The 26911-nt window shown below is 34.8% G+C and overlaps 1 protein-coding gene and 2 pseudogenes across 1 annotated transcript; 1 reads left to right on the top strand and 2 right to left on the bottom strand.

Moving 5' to 3' along the window:
* Positions 1–2156: 2156 nt before the first annotated feature.
* Positions 2157–8443, bottom strand: LOC140018023 (receptor-like protein 9DC3; annotated as a pseudogene).
* A 5850-nt stretch (positions 8444–14293) lies between these two features.
* LOC140018007 (receptor-like protein Cf-9) lies at positions 14294–18512 on the bottom strand (annotated as a pseudogene).
* Positions 18513–20253: 1741 nt separating this feature from the next.
* On the top strand, positions 20254–23189 carry LOC140010127 (alcohol dehydrogenase-like 7). The gene is made up of 10 exons (XM_072056476.1): positions 20254–20414; positions 20853–20989; positions 21083–21129; positions 21229–21551; positions 21718–21800; positions 21907–21982; positions 22100–22164; positions 22302–22400; positions 22502–22666; positions 22800–23189. The coding sequence occupies exons 1-10, from the start codon at positions 20360–20362 to the stop codon at positions 22953–22955; spliced, it is 1206 nt and encodes a 401-aa protein (XP_071912577.1). The 5' UTR covers positions 20254–20359; the 3' UTR covers positions 22956–23189.
* The last annotated feature ends 3722 nt before the right edge of the window (positions 23190–26911 follow it).

Raw genomic sequence — 26911 nt, 5'->3', positions numbered from 1 at the left:
TACCAATTTTTTGAGGAAAAGCAGCAACCCAAACTTGGTGGATCGATAAAGAAAACATGTGTGTGTGTGACGCCAGGGGAGAAAAACTGATTATTCAACGTATAGAGAGTGATTGAATAGATGTAAACTGAAAATTAAAATATATATATATATATACACACACACAATCAGATAGACATTTGTGACTTACTAAGATCAAATGCTTCTTTGTAAAACTGTGAACTCTTATCTAATTAGGCATTTTGTAAAACATTCTTCCTTTCTTTACTTTTCTTTTTTGTGATTAAAAAGGCTGTAAGGATTTTTTTCCCCCTTTTTGGGTCAGAGGGAGGCTAAAGGCAGCAAGAGTTTGTGCAAAATGGAATAGTCATCTAAGGTCTGGCCGCATGGGCTACATATAGTGAACAATTTCTTGAATTGCATCAATTTCTTGAAAATAAATCATTGCAAGAATCTCGTTACAAAATACAAAGTAGTTGAGATCAACATTCTACTTACAAGGTGAACTTAATTTTAATGCTTAAATGGGGAAAGCGAACAATAAATTGTCCCAATAAATTTTACAATTTTTTTTTCTTACTTTTCATACCACATATGCACAACTTTTCCGGGTGGGGCAAAAGAAAGGGAACTTTCATCAGAAACTTTTGCCGCTGCACATTGCTTACGGTATCTGAAAAGCCAAACACTACGTCATTAATGAAGAATTTCTTTTTTTAGAGATGAACTTTATGTGGTCTAATAATGGTATTCAATTGTCAGTAGTACTTCATATTTGTTAAGGAACTTGGTTTTGGCTTACTTTGCCATTCTCATCTGTATAAGAGCTTGAAATATGTATTGCTTTACAAATATTATACTCTAGAAATAGAACAAATCCATTCAAAAGCATACAACACATGGGTTAAGGCGGATAATGAAAAAAGAAAAAGGATGGGCAACATTTTAAGACACAAATAATGAAGAAAGAAATGATATACAACTATTGATGACTAATTAAACATAATAATGTATCTTCGCGAAAATAAGCATTTGCTTCATGTCTCTCAAATTTACTCGAGATGTTGGTATGTCAGTCATAAGTAATTGTGATCACACGTTGAAGTCCAGTATTTTCTATGTCATTTTTCTTGAATTCAAAACTCCCGACTTATAATTCCTTTCACCTTATCACTCAACCCAACCCTCCATTGTCACACAATAAATACCTCCTTCCCAGTCCAAACTAGTGTTTGTTTTCGGATCAGTGTAAATATATATATCAACTTAGATAAGTTTGAATGCATGATCAACTTTAATTTACACGTGGAAAGGAAGTGGCGCATTCATGGCAATTAAAATTTTAAAATATCAAATAACTTAACTGACTTTAAGCTTGTAATAAAATTGTTGATGTAAAAATTGAGTAAACCAAGTTTATCAAGTCTCGTGCCATAGATGCACAACTTTTAGGGCAAAAATTCTCACGTCATAGTTAAAATCACGTAAGTATTAGTACTTAACGACAAGTATTAGTATATTTGATGATGTAATTTTTGTCATTGGTGCATATTTTAATGAAATTATGATATTTTATCTAAAAAATATATATATGTATATATATATATATATACACACGCGCACACACATAAAATATGCTTTATAGTAAGCAAAACACTCGCTACCTAACTTCGGAGAACCGTATTTAAACGCTCCGTTTGGCAAGAAATTGATTGCATGTTCAAAAGAAAGTGATCGAATATGTGTAGGTTACCGCTTTTAGTAATAATTAATTCGCTATGCTTCTTGGACAAACTTTTTGCCAAAGCATTTTTCAGATGTGGAATTATTGTACAATGAATTAGTTAAAACACCAGTATGATTTAATGTTTATTAGTGAATGCTGGTTCAGTATGGCTTGTGCATTGAAAGTTGTCCGGTGCAAATTAATAGTAATTATCCATTGAAATGTCTTCTTGCTTACAATTATAAACCTACAGATTCAGCCGCAAGGACCCACAAGGCTCTGAGACTTGAAAACCACGAGAAATGAACCAGCCTAAAATACACAGTATAAAATACACAGCCTGAGACTTGAAAACAAGGCTCTGAGACTTGTATTTTAGGAACCAGCCTAAAATAGACCTGGGCACGTACGACTGGAAATGAACCAAATCTTTTCCTTATTTCCACTCCATTGATAGACCTGGACATTACAAGTCAAGCTTTAATCCAACGAAAAACTTATCATCCAACGAAGTTCAGTAATCAGTTAATTTAATAGAATCACAATAGTTTAAAAGGTTTTTTTTTTGTCCAAACGATAAGATTTAAAAGCTATTATGATTGAGGAAAAAATAAATTATGCAAAGGAATAACATTAATTATTTCATAATAATAGGGGTAGAACAAGAATGCTTTGCTTACCAGTTATGTAAATTATTGCATTGCCCTTCTTAAGTTCGTATGTGGATCCATTTCATCGGTCGCCTTCGCGGTTTGAACCACTCTTCGACAATCAGTACAATCCATCTTGGTTTTCCAGTTGAGAAAATGAGACCTCCCATGACTAATCCGAGCACTAATCCACAGCCATATCCCAGGAGAACAGCTTTCCAAGTGAACCCATCAAAGAATTCAGAATCATCATATTGTTGTTCAGCTTCCCATGGCGTGGCTGGTGGTGGTGCCTCTGTATCTCCACAATGTTTGGCCAGCCGAAAACCACACAAGTCCAAATTCCCTCTGTATGAATCATCTCCAAATGTATCGATCTGGATTCCTCGTGGAATGGGTCCGCCTAGACGATTTTCCGAAAGGTTTAAGAAATCAAGAAAACCCAGATTCACTAGCTCCCTAGGAATGGTTCCTTCAAGTTGGTTCCACGAGAGGTCCAGAGATTCAAGCATACTCAAATTCCCTAATGCCTTAGGAATTGGGCCACTGAAGTTGTTATGAGAGAGATTGAGTGTTTGAAGAGAATGAAGGGATCCGATAATCTCGGGAATTTGTCCTTCGAATCTGTTGCTTGAGAAGTCAATCACTGTTCGAGTTGTTAGGACTCTTTCAAGACTAGTCTCCACCCCTTTGATAACCAAACTCACAGAATGGATGTAATAAGGAAGTCCAGAGGTATCTCCTACCATATACTGGTCAAAATCCTTTCGCTGATGCTTTGAACTTTTCATAGCGTTGAAATTGGTGAGAATGTCTTTAGTTAGAGCACCGGTGAGCTCGTTGTGGGATGCATCAATAATTCTCAGCTGAGGAAATGGACTTTTAGTTTGACAATTGCCAATTGCTCCGTGAAATCGATTAGATCTCAATATTAGGACCTCCAGATTAGAAAGAACTTCCAACCAAATTGGAAATTTATCTTCCATCTTATTGCTCCCTAAATCAAGGAGTTCCAGACCTTCACAATTGGCTAAAGATCGTGGCACTGGCCCTTGCAATTGATTGTCATTCAGCATAAGAAACCGCAGAGAGTTGCCTTTTGAAAATGTTGTGGGAATGGTTCCAAAAAGGCTATTATTTCCCAAATCCATAGCTTCTAGATTCCGGCTGAAGTTTCCCAAACATTGAGGAATTGGGCCGGACAAATTGTTATTTGACAAATCAAGAATACTAAGAATATTTGCGTTACAGATAGAAGAAGGCATTGGGCCCTGAAGTGAGTTGGAACTCACATCTAGATACTCCAAATTAAGATGGAGAAATAGGAAGTTGGTCTATGGTACCAATCAAAAAGTTATGCGAAAGGTTCAAGGAGCGCCACTTATCGAAAGGCTTAGACATCAACCAGCTTGGAATTTTGCCGTGAATCATGTTATTTGAGAGCTCCAAAAAATTTAAACTCTCTAAATTTCTAAGAAACTCTGGAAATTCCTTTATCTGGCAAGAAGACAATCCCAAGTACCAGAAATCTGGATAGGAAATGCTCATATTGTTTGTAGCGTTCCATGGGGCTTCATTGTCCACAAACACGTCTTGCCCAACCCCAGCAAAATGGTTTGAAGAAAGGTCAAGATAAGATAGAGTCGAAATAGTAAAAATTGATGGAGGAATTGAACCGCTCAGTTGATTACCATAGAGACTTAAAAGGTCAATGTGCGTAAGGCTGAGAAGTGAGTTTGGAATTTTACCTCGAAGATGGTTATCGTCCAGATACAATTTAGTAAGCCGTGAAAGGTTGCCAATTGATTCAGGAATGACACCAGAAATTTGACAAGAACCTAGATTCAAATAATCTAAGGACCCTATGCACCCAATTAAATCTGGCAACACAGCGGAGAAATTTGTACCCTGTAGGCTCAACTGCCTCAAAGAATTTGAAATGCTGCAGTTCAACTTCGGTAAACTAACAATAAGATTCTCATTGTTATCCAACCAGAGAACTCGCATATTCGGCAGATGAAAAGCATTACCTGGTAGGTTACCTCTTATTCCAGTATATCTGAGGTCTAGATACGTCAAAGATGAAGAAAAATTCACCCTCAACTCGGATGAGATGTTCACCAAGTAAAGCGACAGCTCTCTTAAATGGGTTAAGTTTCGAAGCATCGCTTCAAAATTGCTAGGTTCATATCTTAGAAGCCCATTGACGGAGAGATCAAGTGAAATTAGATTGGACAGGTGTGATATTTCTTAAGCAACTTCACCTTTGAAATCTGATTGTGAGAGATTGAGGTGGGTCAAACTTTTTAGCGACGCAAACCGGTGTGAAATTTGCGAACCGGTGAAATTGTTAGAAGCAAGGTTGAGGCGGCGGAGATGGGAGAGATGGAAAAGAGTAGAGTTCGGATGGATCTGTGAGGCCCCAGTTCGTACTACGTTGATATATTCATTAATTTGGCGGTAACGTTTGGTTTTGGGAGTATTTCGAAAACCCTAAGTAGGAATTACGATTTAAACCCTAAGTTCCGGTTAAGATTGAAAACCCGTTTTTTTCTATATTTTCTTTATTAGAAAATTCCCCAGATAATTTTTATGAGTAAATATAGTTTTTAGATGATTTTTCTAGTATTAGTTAGTTTTTGAGAAATTAAGAACGTATATCGGACGTGGGACCCACTAGTGCGAAAAGTTCGGAAAAATTCGGCCAATTAGGTTAAATTCCGGATACTGTGTAAAATTTATCGGGTGTTAAGAGATAAGTAGAGAGTGAGATATGATTGATGTGAGAGAGAAAAGAAAGGATAGGAATGCATTAATGGTGGTGACAAGTGTCACCATTTCATTGGAGAAGACTTAAGAATTACTATTCACTTTCTTGACTTTTTTTGACCAAAAGATTAAATATCCAAAAATTGCTCAAAAATCACCATTTTCTTCCTTGTGTTGGCCGGCCCTTTCTCTCTCAAAGAAGAAGGAAATTCTTCAACTTTCAAGCTTCCAATTGGACCAAAATCCACCAAATCAAGAGTTTAAGTTAGTTTTACTCCATACAATCTTTCCTTTTGGTGATATTGGTTGGTTTATTGAAGCTTTTTGGAAGAGCTAAGGTGTCCATCATCTTCCTCTCTCTTGTTATTAGGTGAGTGATGCTTCAACCTTTCCCCTACACCTAATGATGGTTATATTATGCTTAGAAGTGGCTTGAGTGTTGGAAAATGTGATTTATTTCTTGATTTGAAGAGTTTTGGTGAAGTTTTCCATTTTATGATGAATTTTCTGGTTTCATATGATTTTTATGTTTTGGACTAGTATGATGGTTGGTAATAAGGGGCTTTGGCTCTAGTAGGTGTGGATTGTTGTTAAATGCAACCAATTTTGGAATTGGAATGAAATGTGAAAAGTTAGGGTTCTTGAACCCCTATTCTGTCCGAAATTTTAGGTCATAGCTAGAGGCCGAATTGGACTTTGCTCAAAACATGAAAGTTGTAGGTATTGATGAGTTTAGTGTGCCTGCAAAATTTCAGGGCAATTGGACTAGTGTAGAGTGAGTTATGCCATTTTTACTGTTGCTGTTTTTGGTGCACAGAATGTCCGAACTGCGATAGTAATTGCCTGTTTTGACTGAAATTGGTTTGGATTTTGAAGTTGGTATCTTCTGAGGAAATGTAGCTGGATGTCTTAGCTAACTTATGCCTTTGGAATTTCGGCATTTGGACCTGTGTAGGCTGAGATTGACGTATTACAGTTTTGTGTGTTTTGCAAACCTGTTTTGGTAATTCTGGTTTCGTATTTTGCATATTTGACCTAGTTGTGCTAGGATTTGGACTGAGTGGCCTTCTACATTGTTGTAGCCCTGTTTCATAGCTTCGAAACGGTGGGTCTTACACCCCCATCCGATAACCGTAGTGAATTTGGTGCCATTACCGCATATTGAGGTCAAATACGGTTTGTGATTCTGGTACGTTTTTGGAAAGTTTATGGCTGGAACTGTGGCTTCACATTTGACTGAGTTACAAGCTGTTTGGGCTTCCGACCAAAACACCAAACTTATAGCCCTATATCAGAGCTTTCTAACGCCCTTGGAATTTCATGAATCGGATTTATAAAACTTGAGATATAGCCGAGCAAACAAGGCCTGCCTGTGAAAATGACCAGAAATCTGTTTTGGTCCTGATGACCAATTTCCGTTCCGAATTTGGATTGCCGACCTTCATGAAAGTTGTTCCATTTGGAATGAACTATCTAACTGCCAATTTTCAGCTCTTTTGACCATGTGTAGCATAGAAAACAGTTTGCACTCAAAACTGACCATTTGTGCATTGGCCAGATTTCGTAAGTGATTGTGTTTGGTTCATTTGGGACTAAAGCCTCCAGTTTCAGTTCTGGATGTCTTCATAACAGTTGTTGTTCATCCTTTAAGCTTCGATATGGCGTCTCATACGCCTTAATCCGATATTCGTAGCTCAACTTATGAGTAAACTAGAAACGAGTGTCAAATCTGCCGTTTCCGCTAACGGCCGTCTCCGTTTCCGTTCGTCATATTTACGTGCGCGCGTGCCGTTTTTTCCGTTTTGCTTGTTTTAGGCACGATAGTAGTCGTTTGCGATATTATGTGACACAATCTTCTATTTCAGACGGTGGTGAGCTGGGCGGAACTGGTGGGGCCCACTACTAGCTGTTCATTTCGATCCGACTTCGTACTTTTGCTATTTCAGTTTCTGGGTAAGTATTCAGGCCAGTTTGGTGTGTTTTCTTTGCTATGTGTTTGAGATATGTGAAAAGGGCACTTAGGCGAGGGTGTACTTTATCGCACTCGACCTAAACCCTAATTTGAATGTATAATTATACTTGGCATATGTATATGAACCTTTTGGAACCAAAACCCTTGAGCTTGTGGCTCGGGGCGACTTTCGAATAAAGTTTGTAAAGTTTGCAAAGTTTGTGATTTTGAATAATTTTGTGAAGTTTGTGAGTTTGGGGCGAACTCTTGACCTGGTTGGACTATTCGAGCCGGTAAGGGCTTGGTCGAAGGCAGTCCAACTTAGTCTGAGGTCACCAAGTTTGTAGGTTCATGTTATGAACCAATTTTGTGAATCCGGTTCACCGAGAAGGTGACCAAGTTTGTGATCCGAGCTTGTGACTCAAGCTCAAGTTTGTGATTTCGTTCGCCCGGGCAAGTTTGTGAGGTGACTGGCCAGTGAGGGTGATAAGGTGTCGGTGGGTGTACAAGTGAAGTTCTACGGACTATTATTTGCAGTCGACGGAGTGTCGGCAGGAGATCACGCATGGCATATGAGTTGGCTTTGGAGCCACCTGTATCCTTATTATGTGATGTTACTTTTCTGCTTTTGCTTTACTCTTATTGTGTAACTGTTATGTGAAATTTATGCTTTCGCCCCTGTTTACTTACTAAGCATATAGCTTACCCCATTCCTTTTGTTTTCCTTAGCAGGGGCCGACGCGGGGACTTTTGGCTCGTATACTAGTATAGTTAGATTGGCTTGTAATAGTTGAACAGTTAGGATGTTTGTTTTTGTTTTGGTGGTTTGACTCGATACTTTTGGAGAATGTAATTATAACTCTTTTGGGATTGTATATATTGTATTTAGTGCTCTTTCGAACTTTAGGTTTTGAGTCCTGGCGCGAGCTAGGCAGGCGGCCCGCCGATACCCTTGGGTTCGCCCTTGGGAGAAGTGGGGTCGTCACAGGATCACTCCCTGAAGCTGGCCGCAACTCAGATCCAGCCCAATCACACGACCGGTGAGGTTGTGGCATGTGACGCCGTCCCAATTGCAACAATCCGTATCTGCTTTCCAATGTGTTGTCTTTGGATATGGATGCTGACCCTCAAAATCACAAATTGAAGAAGCATAAACTGATACGCTAAACATTTCTTTGAATTGAAGCAGTGCAACAGCGTCATCATGACGGCACAAATGATCTCCCAAGAAAGTGTAACTGATCGCTTCTTGAGGATGCAATAGAAAGAAGAAAAGGAAAGCACTAAAAAATGTTATTTGTCTCTTCATTGTTGCTTGATAAATTTATGATCAGCATAACGGTTGTTTATATAAAGGTGCGGAGGAGGTCTTATTCAAAGAAAGTTGTAAGAGGTTTTTCTTATAGGTAGAGGCAGGTGACAGTTGAAGTATGTGAAAAAAGAATCCAAAGCTTGAAAAGTAAATATTTAATATTTAATTTTAATTCTACTGTCTATTATTACGCGTAGAACAACGTATGCAAATGATGAGCAACAAATTGCATCACATTTTAAACCCAATTAGTTAATGAGATGCTGCAATTATCTAATCAAATTGGACACAAATTAGGGGTGGAAATAATGTTAGAATCTTAAAGTGGGGCTTACTCCCTCTTTTTAGGTGTGCTTATGAACTTGTGTGAGATTTTAATGTTCTTTAGTCTCGTTCCACTGTCTTCAACTATTAAAAGATGAGTTTCATGCTTTTTGCTTAACAACCATTATTTTGTCCGCATCCTAAAAACAAGGTATGTAGTACATACCTAGACATGGAGTTTAAATGGATATTTTATATATTCCACATTTCGTACTCTTTTTGTTTTTTGAATTTATGAAAAGACTTCAAACCTTCTAAGAAGAGGGGCAAAAAACAAAAAGGAAAAAAAGACTTGAGAGTTAAACTAAAAGTCTCACGATCAAATGGTTACTATCCCTACAAACTAGAGTGTTGAGGATCATATTTTATACCTCACACGTACTTATGAAAATTTTCTACGTAAATATGTGTTTTGAATCTATTATTTTCAAGTGGATGTTATTGAATAATAAGGGGATAGTGTGATAAAATGCGACAACAATAGGGGGTTAAAATAGTAATTTAATTTTTTTTCTTTTATTGGTTAAACAAAATTTTTGTATCATGGTTACTATGTATTGGAAGGAATATCCATCGGAAAAAGAAGAATTTAGGAATTGAAATTCAGAGTTTGCCTCCACACCAGAGGAAGACTACAATTCGTCAAAGGCAATTCTTTTTCGTGCCCACGACTATGACTACGCGTCCAGTTCATCAAAGACCTGACACTTCACGTTTTCTCCAGTCAGAAAACAAGTAATCTTTCCGGGACGTAGTAATTTGTAGCCCTCTACCCGATCAAGATTAGAGCAGTGCATGAATCAGAGCTGTATAAGTTTGAATAACCTTACTAAGGAAAATCTTCTTGTTTGAAGATTTTAGTGTGAATTCTCAAAAGGGCCTCTCTTCTTTAACCTTCGACTCCAAGATTCTAATTACAAGACTCCACAGAACAGAGCTCTAGTGTGAATAACTATAAGGCTGTTGACTTCAACGCACGTTTAAAAAAATATGAAGTGGAATATGCAAGTAACTATTACAATGAAGTGGAATAAACTAATTATTTAAGCTTTACAATTAACATCAGTGCTACAATAAGCAGTTGATATGGTGTCTGATAGACCTCAAGCATGAGCCATTTCTGAGATAATTTCTAAATTACCTTTTTGCCTCAAATATGTCATTAGCATAAAACTTATTATAGTAATAAAATTTTCCAAAAAGTAAAATTGCAACGAAATCTGTATGTTCCTCTTTTACAGACTAGTAATGGAGTACGTGAATGTGATGCTTTTAGATTTTGTTCCTTTAAAATTTTTAGAAAATCAATTATTTTGAAGGAATAAATGTAATTGAGACAAAAAAATATATGATATATGATATTTATATTATTTTATATTTTTTCTGAACTTAGTTTGCCCCAACCAATACAAATGCGCAAGCAATAAACCATTCTTTGTTCTAAGAGCACTTTTATTTTGTAACAATATCAATATTTTTGTCTTTTGATTAAATTTAGATGACCTAAATTTTTTTATGCCATTTGAGTTTGAATAATTTGTTGCTCCCCTTTAAATCATTCTATGAATTGTTTATTAGTTTTAGTGAGATTTTCTAATTATTTTTTTTTTTTTGCTAAAGGTGGATTGTAAAATGATATATAGTGCTATTATAACAGTATCTAAATATATTGAAATTCCATTGTTCAAATTTAAATAGCTTAACTTTGAAGAGAAATATTTTGATTTGGTGAAACTTGTTTGTATTTCTTATTAATGATATGTTTTATGATTATAGAGTTTATATGATTAAAAATTGCAAGATGTTAAGATTATTTATTATGTAATAGTCAAACTCAACTTGGACATATTTTTATTCACCTTTCAAGTACTCATTGAAATTGATATTTTATATTTAAAAAATATTTCTTTGCTTAATTCACCATAACTCAAAGGGATGTTTCAACTTTTTAATTATTATTATGATTGGCATTGATGAATATAATATTCATTAATTGTAGCTTAATAATAATATTAGCTGTTATAAGAATATGATTGATAAAGTTCATTAAATTTAATCTTTATTGCAATCTAACTAAATAAATTCCCAACATAAAACTCTTTGCCTACCTTGGTACTCCATTTCCAATTACATTTTGTATTAAAGTTTTTTTTACTCAATACTAATATATGCATATTAGAAAGGTACTCTAAAGGTTTAATTCACTTGTATCCAAAAAATAAAAGATTCGTGGTACTTTTTAAGAGATTCATCGTACCAATTTGTTATGCTTTGTTTCATGGTTGAAGTACTTTTTAACTTGGATTTTGTAAATAAAATTTGTTCTTCTTTCTTTTGGTAAATAAAAAAGTAAGGAATCTGTCATTTTGTAACTGCTAGCATGTTTGATATTATTTATTAATGATAAAATGAAAGCAATTTGTCCATTTATTAGAGAGGAGTGTAATTTTGGCATCGCAAAAACTAATATCATTATTTGCTTACACTATTAACCACTAAGATTCACCATACTTTTTATAATTTATAAATCAAATTTGTTCTTCTTTTTTCGATTTAATTCACTATAACTCAAGGGAATGTTTTTCATTCTTGTAATTGTTGGCATAATTGATATTAATTATTCATGAAATGCAATGAATTGGTTATTCTTCTTCTGGTTTAATTCACCAAAATCACCATAATACAAGGAATGTTTATTTGTAACCATTAGCATAATTCTTATTAATTATTATTAAGGAAATGCAACGTAATCCATCCATTCATTTGTGTAAAGGAGAATATAGGTATCATAAAAACTATGATTAGTATTTACTTACACTCGTATTAAAGACTTATCGTGCTTTTTTATATGGTAATAATCAAATTCTGCAAACACAGCTAGTGCTCTCTCGTCTTCAAGAAAAAGACTGCTTTCACTTTCTACGAAGCTTGGTGAAGACCGGACCTTCAGATTATGAAGATTCCGCTTGAGTCATCCGACGTGTTCTTTTACAAAAGTATTGGCATGATTCATGAAAAGTCACTCCACTAATTTCTGTTCACAGCCATCAGCCATTCATTTTGGGATAAAAAGATCGAAGTGTGAACATTCATTTGTGGGTGGATCTCAAGAGCCAAAAAGTAGATAGGGATTTACAAACATTTACAAACATTTTAATTTTTTTTAAATAAGATTTCAAATTTCAAATATTATTGATTAAAAAGCTTAAAATTGGTAACATGAAATGGAGAAAATACTACTGTTCATTGTAATGTTTTCTTTTTTTAAAAAGATCCAATATGATATTGTTTGAAGGCGTGAATCTTGCAATAGCATAAATCTCAACCTTCAATTGTGAGGCATTTGAAGGCGCAACTAGTTTTCACTATTAAACATTTCCATAAGCTGGGGCAGTGCAAGAGCCTCATCACGAATGATGGGACAAATGAACTTCCGAGAAAGAGAGACAAGGCAGCGACGTCCTCCGCTAAAGTTTCTGGATTCAATTTTTTTTTTTTTTTTACTACTTTACACTATTCCTTAATAACCTCAGTCTCTATCAAATATAGAAAAAAGAGAAAGCAAGTTATTTTTTCTCCCCCATTTTCAAGCTCAAGTTCTTGCGATATCTCCTATTATGTAGGAAATTTCTGTACAAGTTTTTTTTTTTTTTTTTAAATCCTGGTCATTAGTTACTAAACTTATTTTTGTTCACCTGTAGGGATTGTATTGCAAGAAAACTTAAAAAGATCTCTTTCTGTTTCTATGTACAAGGGATACAATTATTTCTTTGTGCAGAGGGTTATCTTACTTTCTAAACTTCCTTTCTTACACTTTCACTAGAAAAGGTACAACAATACCACTGTACCACCCTACTATTAATTTTTTTTTAAAAAAAATTATGCTTTTTTTTTATTTGGGTAAGCAAAATCTATGATCATTTGTACCTACAACTGGCTCATTCTTAGATTTTTTTTTTCTCTTTATATTAGTATGTGCCAATATTTTTATGTTCCTGCCACTACTGTTAGTTGTTGTAAAATTTAATTGATTTCTAAAAAACAGCCAACACTGAAGATAACATCCATAACCGAGCGTACTTATGAATATGATCTTAAAATTTCAAATCAATGAAATTTGTAAAGCTTAAAATTGGTAACAAGAAAATTTTTTTTTTTAAAAAGAACTGTTTGATTGCAATCATATTTTCTCATTGCTGTAATGTCATAATTTGATTTTTTCTGCTTTTCAAAATTCAACATGATTTTTGTTTTCTTGAAGGCTCTACAGATCCTTGCAAAATTGAATGTCAACCTTCACTCGTGAAGGGAGGCATTTGAAGACGCAATGAGTTTGTAGCCTTTTGATGGATCATTCTCGTGACGTACATTGGACAAATTTCAATACACAAGCTACAGATAAAGTCGCAAGGAACCACAATCACTTGAGACTCTTCAGACTTGAAAACCACGAGAAACAAGCAACTATTACAGCCTGAAATACACAGCACTCCATGGAATGACCTGGGCATTACAAGTCAAGCTTTTCAGATTAGCCATACGAAAAGTTTATCATCCAACGAAGTTCAGGAATCAGTTAATTTAATAGAATCACACTAGATTAAAAGCTATTATGATTGAGGAAAAAATAAAGAAGGAGGATACTATTATAATTGGTAATTATGCATAGGCAATAACATTATTTGACAATGGGGGTAGAAAAAGAATACACTGCTTACCAGGTATGTAAATTATTGCATTGCCCTTGTTAAGTTCGCATGTGGATCCATTTCCTCGGTCGCCTTCGCGGTTTAAACTATAGGTGGCAAACCAACCCACTTAACTAAATTTACTCATACCCGTCCATGAATAGATGGGTATGGGTATCTTAAATTTTTGTATATGGGTATAAATGGGTTACCCAATAATACCCATTTAATAAATGGGTATTATTGGGTAACCCATCAAACCCAATTAACCCATTTAGAATTCTCTTCCCCACCCATTTTTTTTTTCAAAATTTTATTTTGTCATGATGTTAACTACTTTTGTTTCATCATTATTATTATTTGTTGGTTTTATCTTATTATTTTATTTTATTTTAGTTTGTTAACTTGCTCATTTTTCAGCATTACCAATTTATGATAAATTTTAGGCTCTTTTCTTATCTTTCTAAAATGAAATTTTAAATTTATATATGAAAATAATGTTAAGGATTCAAAATTTTTGGTTTAAGTTTTATATTAACTTTTATAGTACTTAGTTCAAATTTTTATATTCTTATTATTCAATTATTAAATAATATGTAATTTTACTTCATAAAGTATAAATGGAAAAAAATTGGTAATTAGGCTTATTGAGCATTACAAGTAAATATTTAAAACTAATGATGGATACAAAGAGCGGTATAAATTGATAACTTAGTTTGCAAAAATGAATTTAAATGAGTTTACAAAAAATTAAAATAAATGGGTTATAAATGGGTAATTGGGCTACCCAATTCATTTTTTGACTTACCCATTTATACCCATCTAATTAGATGAGTATAAATGGATTGACTCACTTATACCCATTATCCATTTTATCCAACCCAACCCCGTTCAAGTCACCCATTTTGACACCTCTAGTTTGAACGACTCTTCGACAATCAGTACAAACCATCTTGGTTTTCCAGTCAAGAAAATGAGACCTCCTATTACTAATCCGAGCACTAATCCACAGCCATATCCCAGGAGAACAGCTTTCCAAGTGAATCCATCAAAGAATTCAAAATCATCATATTGTTGTTCAGCTTCCCATGACGTGGCTGGTGGTGGTGCCTCTGCATCTCCACAATCTTTAGCCAGCGGAAATCCACACAAGTCCAAATTCCCTCTGTATGAATCATCTCCAAATGTATCAAAGTGCCTTCCTCGTGGAATGGGTCCAACTAGAAGATTTTCAGAAAACTTTAAGAATCCAAGAGAATCCAGATTCACTAGCTCCCTAGGAATGGTTCCTTCAAGTCGGTTCCAAGAGAGGTCCAGAGATTCAAGCATACTCAAATTCCCTAATGCCTTAGGAATTGGACCACTGAAGTTATTATGAGAGAGAGTGAGTAACTGAAAAGAATGAAGGGATCCAATAATCTCGGGAATTTGTCCTTCAAATCTGTTGCTTGAGAAGTCAATGGCTGTTTGAGCTATTAGGACTCTTTCAAGACTATACTCTCCCCCTTTGATAATTAATTCCACAGAATGGATGTAATAATAAACTCTAATGGCAAGTCTTCTCATATACCTGGCTTCCTTTAGGCGAGGCTTTGAACTTTTCATGGCTTTGAAATTGCTGAGAATGTCTTTAGGTAGTGCACCAGTGAGCTCGTTGTGGGATGCTTTGTTGGTTTTTTGGGACATAAACTAAGAAACAGCACTTTAGTGTTGCAAAAAAAACTTATAAGAGACTTGTATTGAAGGTAGAAAATGAGCTTATATTCTACATTCATTAACTCACTATTTATAGTGATTACATGAAACAAACTAGCAAAATATTCAACTAACAATTATTCTAAAAATCTCAACAAGATATAATCTTCTACTACTAGCAAATCTTATCTAAAATATTTGTTAACAAACCAACATGATCTTTGGTTAACAAATATCCTTATTTTCTAAAAACTAAATTATTTTGATATCAAACATAATCTAGCAAAATATGTAGAAAAAGTTGCATATCCCAACACTCCTCCTTGCCACTTTTGCTGCAGATTTTGAATTGTCTTCTCAAATCTTTGAATCTTGTTTAGGACGAGACTTTTGTAAGAAATTCTGCAATTGATGATTAGCTTTGCAATGAACTTCTTCCTTTGGATTTTTATGCAAGCTAAATATTAGTCTTGCAACAAACCACTTCTTTTGTCTTCTCATGCCAAACTCCACATAAAAGATGATTTTTTTTTAATGTTTCCAAATAACCTTCTCATAGGTTTAAAGTGGAACATTCTTTGATAATATTTGAACCTATACAGAAAATATGAAATTCTGCATGGTTTTTCATTTTGTCATCACCATCAAAATTTGTAGACTCAAAAACAGAAATGTTATAATCTTGATAAATATCAGGAATCAATTTGATACTTCCTGACTTATCAATGATCTCCTCCTGAATTTTTTCAGGATCTGAATTCTTGATTTCATCATCATGTTCCACTGTAGAATTGTCAAAATCTAACCAATTCATAGTGAAACTTCTCCTTTTTATTTTAATTGAGAATAATTTATTCTCAATCAAATCATTAGCCATTATCCTTGTGAAAACGGCATCAAAAAATGATATGTGAATGCTGGCCTTGGATCTTTGTCTAACTGCAACTTTGTGGTCTCTAATTTGTATATCCATCAGCTCTTCAAATGCTGGTGAAACAAAATTCGTCTCCACCATATCCTGTAGATCATTGACTACCAAATAAGTCCAAAATTTTATAGCCCAAATTTGGTAAGTTTCACCACCAAAAGTTGAAACATTTGACAAAAAGTTCTTTCCTGTCATGGCTTTGAACTTATAAAGGATCCTCACCAATGCATTCATTCTCAAAGAAACAGACCCTTAAGATTTAGGCTCTTGATACCACTTTGTTGGTTTTTTTGGACATAAACTAAGAAACAACACCTTAGTGTTGCAAAAAAAACTTATAAGAGACTTGTATTGAAGGTAGAAAATGAGTTTATGTTCTACATTCATTAACTCATTATTTATAGTGATTACATGAAACAAACTAGCAAAATATCCAACTAACAATTATCCTAAAAATCTCAACAAGATATAATCTTCTACTACTAGCAAATCTTATCTAAAATATTTGTTAACAAACCAACATGATCTTTGGTTAACAAATATCCTTATTTTCTAATAACTAAATTATTTTGATATCAAACATAATCTAGCAAAATATGTAGAAAAAGTTGCATATCCCAACATGCATCAATAATTCTCAGCTGAGGAAATGGACTTTTAGTTTGACAATTGCCAATTGCTCCGTGAAATTGATTAGATCTCAATATTAGGACCTCCAAATTAGAAAGAATTTCCAACCAAACTGGAAATTTATCATCTATCTCATTGTTGCCTAAATCAAGCAGTTCCAGATATTCACAATGAGCTAAAGATCGTGGCACTGGCCCTTGCAATTGATTGTCATTCAGCTTAAGAAACCGCAGAGAGAGTTGCCTTTTGAAAATGTTGTGGGAAAGGTGCCAGAAAGATACTGGCTGAAGTTTCCCAAGCATTGAGGAATTGGGCCGGACAAATTGTTAGTCGACAAATCAAGAATCTTAAGAAGACTTGCCTTACAGATAGAAGAAGGTATTGGGCCTTGAAGTGAGTTGGAACTCACATCTAGATATTCCAAAGATGGAGTAATAGGGAGTTGGTCTATGGTACCGGTCAAAAAGTTGTGTGAAAGGTTCAGGTAAGACAAATAATCTGGATACGAAATGTTCACGTTGTTTGAAGTGTTTCATGGTGCTTCATTTAGAAGAGGGCTCTTTTGAAATTGATTGAAGTCCACAAACAAGTCTTGCCCAACCCCAGTAAAATAATTTGATGAAAGGTCAAGGCTAGATAGGGTTGGAATAGTAAAAATTGATGGAGGAATTGAACCGTTTAGTTGATTATTTGCCAACCGAACTCGAAATAGTAACCTACTTTTGAAATCTCCTATTTCCCCCCGTCATTTGATTACTAGAGAGGTCTAAAAAGCTAAGATGTGTAAGGTTGAGAAGTGAGTTTGGACAATAAATTGTAACCAAGTAACAGCCTACTTATCTTTTGTGAATTGAAAAATTTATCTGGAATTTTCCCTAAAAGATAGTTACCATCCAGTTGCAATTCAGTAAGCTGTGTAAGGTTGCCAATTGATTCAGGAATGACACCAGAAATTTGACAAAATCCTAGATCCAAAGAATTTAAGGACCCTATGCACCCAATTAAATCCGGCAACGCAGCAGAGAAATTTGTATGCGAAAGGTTCAACTGCCTCAAAGAATCAGAAATACTGCAGTTCAATTTTGATAAACTAATAGTAAGCTTGTCATTGCCACCTAACCGGAGAACTCACATATTCGTTAGATGAAAAACATTACTCGGTAGATTACCTCTTATTTTAGTATATGAGAGATCTAGATACGTCAAAGATGAAGAAAAATTCACCCTCAACTCGGATGAGATGTTCACCAACCAAAGCGACAGCTCTCTTAAATGGGTTAAGTTTTGAAGCATCGCATCAAAATTGCTAGGTTCATATCTTAGAAGCTCATTGTCAGAGAGATCAAGTGAAATTAGGTTGGATAGGTGTGATATTTCTGAAACAACTTCACCTTCAAAATTTGAACATGAGAGATTGAGGTGGGTCAAACTTTTTAGCGAGCCAAACCGATGTGAAATCCGCAAACCGGTGAAATTGTTAAAAGTAAGGTTGAGGCAGCGTAAATGGGAGAGATGGAAAAGGCTAGAGTTTGGATGGATGACTCCCTGAAGTTGGCCGCAACTCAGATGCAGCCCAATTACACGACCGGTGAGGTTGCGGCATGTGACGCCGTCCCAATTGCAACAATCTGTATCTGCTTTCCAATGTGTTGTCTTTGGATATGAATGATCACAGGAAGCATAAGCGGATATGCTAAAAATTTCTTTGAATTGAAGCAGTGCAACAGCGTCATCATGACGGCACAAATGATCTCCCAAGAAAGTGAAACTGATCACTTCTTCAGGTTGCAATAGAAAGGAGAAAAGTAGAGCACTGAAAAATGTTATTTGTCTCTTCATTCTTGCTTGATAAAATTTATGATCAGCATAACGGTTTCTATAAAGGTTTTTCTTATAGGTAGAGCCAGGTGATAGTTGAAGTACGTGAAAAAAGAATCCAAAGCTTGAAAAGTAAACATTTAACATTTAACTTTAATTCTACTGTCTATTATTACGTGTGCAACGACGTATGCAAATGATGAGCAACAAATTGCATCACCTTTTAAACCCAATTAGTATTACAGAAAAAGTAATTGTTTCATGGGTATAAGTTCAATAATTAGTTAATGTTGTTGATACTTAGTAGCTTTACAACAAGATCCATGATTGATGGATTCTACAAACCTACAGCAGATTAAAAGTTAGTACAAAGCGAAAAAAATAAAGAACAACGATGGTTGTATATGTAGTTTGCAAATAATTCAAAGAAAGTTGTATGTTTTGCCTACGAATTTTGTATAAACTTGTCTACTCAAGAGTAAATTCTATCCAAGTTGCTTACAAGAGTTTCGCTGTCAAGTTTCAACATCCTTGGATTATGAGGATACCTCCAAGTTAGTTATCTAACGCTCATTCCACAGACCTCAGAAAGTCTTGGCATGCTCAAGAAAAATTATGCGTTCTAACGTGCAAATTGGCATGAAATGTTCAACCCCCAAACCCCACCCCACCACAAAAAAATAAAAGAGAGAAGTGACAAATTAGATGTGCTTCAAAAGGGATTGATGTTCTTTTTATATTTCCATGCTCAATGCGTCAGACTTTATATTTTCTTTTGCCAAGATAAGTTACTATTAACTATTCTAGTTTTCATTTTCATAGGGTAGCATAGTGAATATTCTTTCCAAATAGCAAATAATTTTGTTATGCTATTTATTAGAAGTTGTAAGTTGAAGGATGAAAACTCATTCTTTTACAATATAGCCTGTCGTATTAGTTAATAGCACAATTCTGCTATCTGTTAGTACATATAGTCATTTCCTCTAACTAAGAAAAAAATTAGCATGAATTATGTTAATTTTTAATACAATTAGTTAGTAAAGAAAGTTTAATTACAAAAAAAATTTCCTATTTTAGTAATAAAATTTGATATTGGGTTTGACCAAACATCAAATTACAAATTTAACAATCCATTTTGAAAACTAAATTAATTTTTCCATAATTACTTTTATATTTAGACTAGTGAAAATATTACAAATTTCTAATTAAGATAATAAATTTAGCTATTTCATGTCTTATGTGGGGAAACATAAGATATAATATTTTCAATGTAAATAATATCTTAGAATAGGACGAAATTTTCTATTATCAAATCTTAGTGTCATTTTTCTTTTAGAATTATTGGAGTTGAAAGAAAGAAAGAAAAAGGCCTAGGTGTTTCCATAGAAAAATTTTTAAAGAAAGACAAAAAAAAAAGTTTTTTTTTTTTGAAAGAACAACCAAGGTTGAGCAACATGGTTAAAAAAAAGCTAAAGTCAATTATTGAAATTAACTTTATAAATGTGTCTGTTATCCAAAGATATATTTATGAAAATTTGAGAGAAAGGACAATGGAGAGGAGGCTATGGCTACTCCTTTAGAATTAGAATGCTATCCAAATGCTATGCCAAACGGGTATAAGAAGGACGTTACTTTCAAGTTTCAACCTCATTTCCTTGTTTGAGACACAGGATAAAATATCTTCTGATGGCTTGCCCAGCCTCATTTCCCTATTCCCCGACCCCGGCCGCCGACCCCTATAAATACCTTAAGCTACACTGGCTTTCCTTCCATCGTACTTCGTCAAGTTCTCTTGCATTTGTATTACAGTTGTAATAGTCTTTTAGTTTTCTATTCGGTTTTCGTTGAGAGAATCTGTGTTCATTGCAATGGCACAGAACCAAGGAGTAAGCAACACTGTTGGGAAGCCCATCCATTGCAGAGGTAAATAATACAAAGATGCAATATGCCACTATGTTGGTAGAAGAATACTCTCCATTACTTAGTCGTTGTTGTTGAGTTATCTTCCTTGTTATTATTTACATGCTTGAATAAAATACTATTTTCATCCATTCCATGGCAACCTCGTACCTCATTTTCGTGCCCTCTTTGACAGTCATGGCAGTGAAGTATAATAATCTTGCCCTGTTTTTTGAGTTTCTTTAATAGCCCTCTTGCCATCAAGTAATTGCTGGTTTTTATGTTGAATTTCTCTGCTCAATCCATCTCCAATTCGGGAAATATAGTAATGTGGAGCGTGTGGAAATTATTATGATAATTATCCACAATCCTCTGTTACACGGATTCTATGCTGATTGCACATATGTACTTGTTCTTGAAATCTGCCAGAAGATGTGTAATTACTTTGTTTGTTGGATGCAGCTGCCGTTGCCAGGAAAGCAGGGGAGCCATTAGTGATAGAGGAAATCATAGTTGCCCCTCCAAAAGCCCGTGAGCTTCGCGTTCGAGTCTTATGCTCTGCCCTCTGTTTCAGTGACATCCATTTCTGGAGGCTCAAAGTATGCCCTTTAATCACACACAGATCAACATCACTTTGCTAATGAATCTGTACTTAGCTCATATTCTGACAAACTCTTTTGTTCTGTTTGAAGGAACCTCATGGATATTATCCAAGAATTTTTGGTCATGAAACTGTTGGGTGAGTTTTTCCAATCTCGCTGAGTACTAACAAGGTCATGACTTTGCTCAAAGCATTTGGTCGATTTCTGATCTTGCTTGATTTTTTTTTTCAACTCAGGGTTGTGGAGAGCGTTGGAGAGGGAGTCGAGGATGTAAAGGTGGGAGACACAGTCATTCCATCATTCTTGGCTTACTGCGGAGAATGTCCTGATTGCACATCCATCAAAAGCAACCAATGCTCCAAATTGAGATTCGAATTGTCTCCTTATATTAGAGATGGGACTAGCCGATTTTCTGATACCAAAGGAGAGACAATTTACCACTTTGGCTACACATCAGGTTTTAGTGAGTACACTGTGGTAGACATCACTCATGTTACAAAAGTAGATCCTGCACTTCCAGCCAGTAGAGCATGCTTGCTTGGCTGTGGAGTATCAACTGGTAATGCCATTCGCTTCGATTCTTCCTGGCACAATTCGATTCATTTTGAACTTGTTCGTAGGACCTATTTCACATTTTCTGTTGCAGATGAGCACAATATAGCTCACTGGCACATTTTTTTGTACGCCATGACTTACCATTTTGAAAACCTGAACTCTTCTTTCAGGTGTAGGTGCGGCATGGAAAACAGCCGATGTTGAAGAAGGCACAACTGTAGCTATTTTTGGATTGGGAGTAATTGGATTAGCGGTAAAGTCTTGCAGCATTCCTATTAGTATCAAGTTTCTTGATTCATACTGCATTAGATTTGTTATAGGCCATCAAAGTATTGATTCAGAAGTGGAAAATTTTATAGGTTGCTGAAGGAGCAAGACTTCGTGGAGCTAAGACAATTATCGGTGTGGATCTGAACCCGGACAAAGCTGAAATAGGTAAACAATGCATATTTGAGAAGTTTTCAGAGTTCCATAAAGCATAGGCCTCAAGTTCAGGCTGCAATCCCCCATATGATCTCTTTCTCAACTAGCAGGATTTTTGCTTTTCTTCAGGTAAAAAGTTTGGCATCACCCATTTTATCAACCCAAGGGAACTTGGCAGCAAACTTGCGAGCGAGGTATATACCTAATATTTCATACTGCAATGCAGTTTTACTTTGGAAAACAGTGTGTACTGTATTGAAGTTAAGCTTTTCACCGTTGGTATGTTGATAGTCCTAATTTTCAACTCCTGTTCTTTTTCTTGACAAATTAGGTGATTCTTGAGATGACTGATGGCCTTGGTGCTGATTACTGCTTTGAATGCGTGGGCTTGCCATCCCTATCACAAGAAGCATTTACTTCCTGCAGAAAGGTTCGTCTCTGAAATGGCACATCATTTTGATCTGTCCTAGAGCATTTGTTTTGCTGTGTTCAGCTACTAAATGTGATTTTATGCACAATCTGTAACTTCAGGGATGGGGAAAGACCATCATATTAGGAGTGGACAAGCCAGACTCGCAGTTTATCCTCAACTCCCTAGTGAATAATCATAGTGGGAAGACCATCACAGGAGTCCAATATGGTGGTCTCAAGCCTAATCTTGATATTGCCATTCTAGCAAAACGTTACTTGGAAAAGGTAACTGTTCCTTCACTACGCTTTCAATGGCAATTTTACCACACAATTGTTCTTCACCTGTTGCAAAATGAAGAAAAATGAATCAAATGCTACATCTCTTTCTGATCGTTTAAATCTTTGAACGCAAATGCAGGAGCTTCAGCTGGACTTGTTTGTGACGCATGAGATCAAACTTGAAGACATCAACAAGGCTTTCAAGTTGCTCATTGAGGGCAAGTGCCTCCGGACTGTCATTTGGTTCGATCAGGGGAGGGCAAGAGCCGATGGTGTGTCCTTTAATGAAATATAAAGGAGATTAGACTAACAAATACTAGACAAGTTCTGTTGTAATTTCCCGTTGAAGTGTGTTAAAATGGTCTCATTCAATTGAGAACCATCTCTCTAAATTTGCTCAAGTTTTGTATTCCACAAGTTAATGAGAGCCAAGCATGTTATTCTGTTTCCTTTGATGTGCCCAAGTGGCTTGAAATTTGATAAATCCGCCCTTCAATGGGTTGCCAAATCATATGAGCTCTTTCTTCAATTTGCTTTCTTGTGGATATTGCTTCTTGAATTCTTGGATATATAAGCTGACAATAAGAAAACCCTGATGATTCAACTATGTCTATCGTTGTGGTACTGGAAAATACCCATGGGCTATACTTGGCCTAAATTGAGGAGAAGAATGTGCATTGGAAGAAAACTGTCATTCAACATAGGCCTAAAAATTCTCATTCAACATGAAAACTCTCATTAAATAGGCTTTCACAACATGAAAACTCTCATTCAACAAGGCCTCAAAATTTATGTTTCAACTCAAGAAGATTTTTGTTTCAATACCAATGGACGGCCGAACTACAAATGGGCTATAGTTGGCAGGAATGGAGGAGAAGCACGTGGATTGGTACAGCATTGCCCAGCAACACACTCAATTCACATTTGAAGTAGGCTCAACGACTTGAGTTACACATATATATGGCCATAACTATACTGACCAAAAGATGATGGTGATGATGATGATGATCCAAAAATGAAAGTATAATCTCCATAACAGAATTCAAGCATTTGCTATGTCACAATTTTGTTTGAACAATTTGGCATTCTGTTTTTGAGGTTTTTAATTTGGGGATAAGTTAGCTCTATTCTCACATGGGATTGATACTTCATTTATCACAGAAAAGCCAAAATATAGGCATAAGATAAAAAAGGTATTGGCCAATTTTAGCTTTATTTTGTTTATGAACTTTTATTGTGTAATGGTAATTTAGACACAAATGATAACTTCGAGTGAGTGACATTTTCAAGAGATGGTTTTTATATTACGTTTAGGATTAATTTTTTATATACTGTGTATCGTTAGAGTTTTAGATGAACGATAATTATACATACGATTAGTGCTCGTTCTAGAATTGGTAACAGGATCCAAGTTTCATTTTCCTATTCACACTCAGGCATCGATTATGAGATGAAGATATAATGCACTTTTTGGCACCTTTGGCCGGTGCCCAAGAAAGGGTAAACAACCTTCAAAACCTCCAAAAAAAATTTTGCAGTAGCAAGAGATTGACTAAATTTCATCTATTTGTAACCGAAACTAAAAATTGAGCATCGAGAAGTCAATATTTTACTTTTCGTAATGCACAATGGCACATGTGCAACATGTAGTAATAAAATTTGATATTGGGTTTGACCAAACATCAAATTACGAATTTAACAATCCATTTTGAAAACTAAATTAATTTCGACACAATTACTTTTATATTTAGACTAGTGAAACTATTACAAATCTCTAATTAAGATAATAAATTTAACTATTTCATGTCTTATGTGGAAAGGAAAATCGTTCAAAATTTCCCTTACATTTTGCAAAATAACTTTTTCCATCTCCCACTTTTAAAAATGTAATTTTACGCCTCTTACAAATTCACATTGGTCAAGTTTGGCCCTACCTAGGTTTTCGACTAGTTTTTTTTTATCAAAATCCACCACGTGCCTTCCACGTAATCATTTTTGAAGGGCAAAAATCCACCATAGTGAAAATTTTATTTTGTGAAATGTGAGGGCATTTTGTAAAATGTAAGAGATTGTGGATCGGATTATGTAAATTTTAATTTGATAATTTTGCCTCTCAAAAATAATTACATGTTAAGCATGTGGTGAATTCAGATAAAAAAACTAGTCGGAAACCTAGTTAAGGATAAAATTTGACCAATGTAAATTTGTAAAATTACAAATTTTACACTTTTCAAAGTGTAAAAAACTAGTTACGCATAAAATTATACTTTTCAAAGTGAGAGACAAAAAAAGTTATTTTCTAAAATGTGAGGGATGTTTTGAACGATTTTCCCTATGTGAAAACATAAGATATAATATTTTCAATGTAAATAATATCTTAGAATAGGATGAAGTTTTCTATTATCAAATCTTAGTGTCATTTTTCTTTTAGAATTATTGAAGTTGAAAGAAAGAAAGAAAAAACCTAGGTGTTTCCATAGAAAAATTTGTAAAGAAAGACAAAAAAAGTTTTTTTTTTTAAAGAAAAACCAAGGTTGAGCAACATGGTTAAAAAAAGCTAAAGTCAATTATTGAAAATTACTTTATAAATGCGTCTGTTATCCAAAGATATATTTAGGAAAATTTGGGAGAATGGATAATGGTGAGGAGGCTACTCCTTTAGAATTAGAATGCTATCCAAATGCTGTGCCAAAAGGGCGTAAGAAGGATGCTACCTTCAAGTTTTAACCATGCAGGTTAGGGAGTTATAACCCATTAAACACGTCAACGCCAATAACACGCCGAAGACAATACAAATCGTATAGCCTTTTCTCCTTCTTCTTTTTTCTGGAAAATTGTATTGGTGAAGAAATTTCTATGTGTTTGGGGCTCAAAGACGTTGATTCAGTCTCAACTCACCTTTTTAACTCAAATGTTGGCCACAAAATGTGAAGTCACACTATGATATGGGATTTTATAAGTAGTCGTATTTTAGTTGGTAAAATTTTAGTTGGTAAAATTCAGTGTCAATTCACTATATTAGGACAACTTATAATTGTTTGATACTGTCCCATTTGCAACAATCCGTATTAATTTTCCAAGATATCATCTTCGCAAATTAATACAGGCCCGAAGATCATGAAATTTGGAAAGACCAATTGCTGCTTTTGTCCTAAAAATTTCTTTAAATTGAAACAAAAATGCTCTTCTAGGAAAGAAAAACTGAGGAGTTCGTGAGCCTCCAATAGAAGGAAGAAAAGTTAGATATTATCAAGAGATTTTTGTATGCATCTTTAGTTGATAAAATTTGTTCAAAGTTGTATCAACACGGTACCGAATACTAGTTGTCATACGTGAATAATTAGATTTGTCACGATGCTGTCTTGACTCAGTCTATGACAAAAAATATGGTCGAATTCAACTTATCCATACTTTTCTAGATAGTGAAAAAATAACAATGACTTGAATACTTTTGCAGAGCCTTTGGGCCATGCTCCTTCAAGACTTCCATGCCATAGTTGACGAAGACTTTCTACCAATATTCTTGTTCATCTTGTCCATATCAGGACCATATTTAAGCAGCAATTGAGAAACACAACTTAAAAGCTGAAAATATTTATATGTTATGCATAGTGCCAAATCATTCTTTTATTTGTCTCCAGATTTCTGGAGAACTTTCAAAGAATTACGGTGATAAAAGTTTCTGAAATTATACAAGAGCAATGTGATGCTTAAATTGATTTTCATAGAAACTTTCATGGGTCTATGACATTTCTTAATCTGGAAATATACACGTAATTAATACAAGATAGAATTGTTTGAAATATTTCTTGAATGGTACTCTAATTTTACATGCAAAGTGTTAGAAATTTAGTTGCTAAAAAAAGTTTGTAACTAAGGATTTATTGGCATGATTGAGCAATAGAAGGGTTCATAAGAGAAAAAAATGAAGCAAAATAGATATCAAAATATAGTGTGCATAACTTATGAAGTAGTAAGATATCTAGTACAAAATCAGTTAGATAACAAATATACAGAAGATTATGTGTAATTTTCTTTGATGGTATAGGATCCAACTTTTGTTTCCCAATAATTTCTAATCCAAGTGAATGTAATTCATTAACAGTTAAATTCAGTTAGGGATATAGATTACAATCTGGGTTCAAAAGTGTTTGAAGACGACATATTCTCTTTGAGTCGAAAAGACTTTAAGTTCTGACTTTTAACTTTTCTTTCACCTTTTACAATAAGTTAGTTTTGAAAAGTATAAAT

This window comes from Coffea arabica, chromosome 1e (assembly GCF_036785885.1).
Source record: "Coffea arabica cultivar ET-39 chromosome 1e, Coffea Arabica ET-39 HiFi, whole genome shotgun sequence".
Taxonomy (NCBI): Eukaryota; Viridiplantae; Streptophyta; class Magnoliopsida; order Gentianales; family Rubiaceae; genus Coffea; species Coffea arabica.
The sequence above is the reverse complement of the archived record's forward strand: the minus strand, read 5'-3'. Positions and strand labels throughout refer to the sequence as shown.

Excerpts from the sequence above, each read along its gene's own strand:
- LOC140010127 (XM_072056476.1), top strand. The coding sequence starts at position 20,360 with ATGGCACAGAACCAAGGAGTAAGCAACACTGTTGGGAAGCCCATCCAT. Across the intron at positions 21,552-21,717 it reads TGGCTGTGGAGTATCAACTG|GTGTAGGTGCGGCATGGAAA; the intron begins GTAATGCCATTC and ends CTCTTCTTTCAG. Across the intron at positions 22,165-22,301 it reads GCAGCAAACTTGCGAGCGAG|GTGATTCTTGAGATGACTGA; the intron begins GTATATACCTAA and ends TTGACAAATTAG.